The sequence below is a fragment of the Austrofundulus limnaeus genome, unplaced genomic scaffold, assembly GCF_001266775.1.
Source record: "Austrofundulus limnaeus strain Quisiro unplaced genomic scaffold, Austrofundulus_limnaeus-1.0 Scaffold700, whole genome shotgun sequence".
NCBI lineage: Eukaryota > Metazoa > Chordata > Actinopteri > Cyprinodontiformes > Rivulidae > Austrofundulus > Austrofundulus limnaeus.
Window position 1 is genome coordinate 166,143 of NW_013953102.1, and position 1,733 is coordinate 167,875.

At 34.5% G+C, this 1,733-nt stretch overlaps 1 protein-coding gene across 1 annotated transcript in view; it reads left to right on the plus strand.

Annotated features, from left to right (window-relative positions):
- LOC106531977 (lysine-specific demethylase 4A) overlaps nt 1-1,733 on the plus strand; it is a gene marked incomplete in the record, with an annotated part of 49,458 nt that overhangs the window by 15,186 nt on the left and 32,539 nt on the right. Inside the window, 1 exon segment of the mRNA XM_014027941.1 lies at nt 1,041-1,090. Within this exon segment, the coding sequence (XP_013883395.1) occupies nt 1,041-1,090 (50 nt within the window).

Here is a 1,733-nt window from a genome sequence, read left to right on the forward strand (position 1 = left end):
TTTTTTTCGGAGTCTGAAAAACATTTTTTTTCTTGTTAGCTGGAGATGAAAAGAAGATGTGGACGCCGGTTACTRGCTATTAAGTCCATCTTGCTAAACAGTCGAGTTCTGCTCTGTGAGCAGCAGATCATTTCAGCAGGACGAGGAAGCTCACCTGTATGGCAGGCTGCTGTTACACTTAATCGACTTCACCACAGTTTCATTCCAACTATCTGAAATAGGTTCTTCTGGGTCTCAGGAGGATAAAATTAGACATATTAGATATTTAAGTGAAATAATATAAGATAATAAGATTCAACTAATGCTAATTAAATTGCAGACTTTTATGTGTTATTATTTAAAAAACAATCTGCACAACCTTTTAATAAATATCAGTAATATTTCTGTTACTAATCATTATTCTCTGTTCATCTTTCTGGTTTATCCAAGACCAAAGATCCATAGTTGTCCATCTGAGGGACAGGTGTCTAAAAATATTTAACCATGAAATGTTTAAGATGTTTATAAAATGTTCAGCCCTTAAACATTTGCACTTAGAATTTTATAGAATCACTTTAAATTTACTTTTCAGTAAATTAAATGTCTACAGTTCTGGTTGAAATAAAGAACTTCATGTTTACTAGATTGTTAACTAATTATTTTTGAGTTAATGTTTCCTTAATGAACAGTGATTAAAAAAATAACCTGTAAAACTCTGATGTTAAATGTGACATGGTTAAAAATTTGGGTGCACCTAACTTTTGTACTGGTGCTCCTAAGAAAAAATGTTAGGCGCACCYGTGCAACCAGTGCAAAAAGTTAGGCTAGAGCCCTGCTGTCTCACTGCACAAGATGACACTTAATGACTGCTTTTTAAGTCATCGCTAAAGTAAGAAAATAGAAAAGAAATTGTTTCATTTGTGAAATATTGACATCCACTGACGAAGCGTGTGGAGAGGGGAAAAGAGTTCATTTAAAGTTAGTTGACAAAGATGTTTGCTTAATAAAAAATACAGAAGTAAAAGAATAAATCTTGACTTCTCATGTTTGGCTGTCTGCAGGTATTGTGTTTCCCCAGAGCATGGGAAGAGACTAGAGCGTTTGGCTAAAGGTAGGAGAACAAAGAACTGGTTCAGAACAAAAACCACTGTGCTGCAGTCGAACGTTTTACTTTTTACATCTCCTGATGGGCTCTACTTATGGAGACCAACCAGATGGACTAAATGTCTAAGATCCAGTGAAGAAACATAAGCTCACTCTCTTTTATCTCTCTGCTGAAACCTTTTGTTGTACTTCATCACATTTTTAAATGCTGCCCCATACAGATCTGCATGTACGTAAACCGTTATTCACTGAAACATTAGATGGATAACATGGCCTTTGTACAACCCCAGTTCCAATTAAGTTGGGACATTGTGTAAAATGTAAATAAAAACAGAAAACATGGTTTTAAATCATTTTCAACCTGCACTGCCTGGCCAAAGAAAAGTGTCCACCTGGATTTAACTAAGTGCTGTGATCTGGGCTTGCTGCAGTTGTATGGGATAAATCTTGTTCCAGCAGGAACTGAATTAGAATTGCTCAGCTTGAATCTGAATGTGCATAATCTGAAATTGAGTACATTGGTTTGAAAATAAATTTCTCTGAATTGAAATTGAATTTAATGGTTTGAATTTGAATTTATTTTCTTTGAAACTGTATTTTGGTATATTAAAAATTCAGTTTGACTACTTTCACTTTCATTTCCATAATTC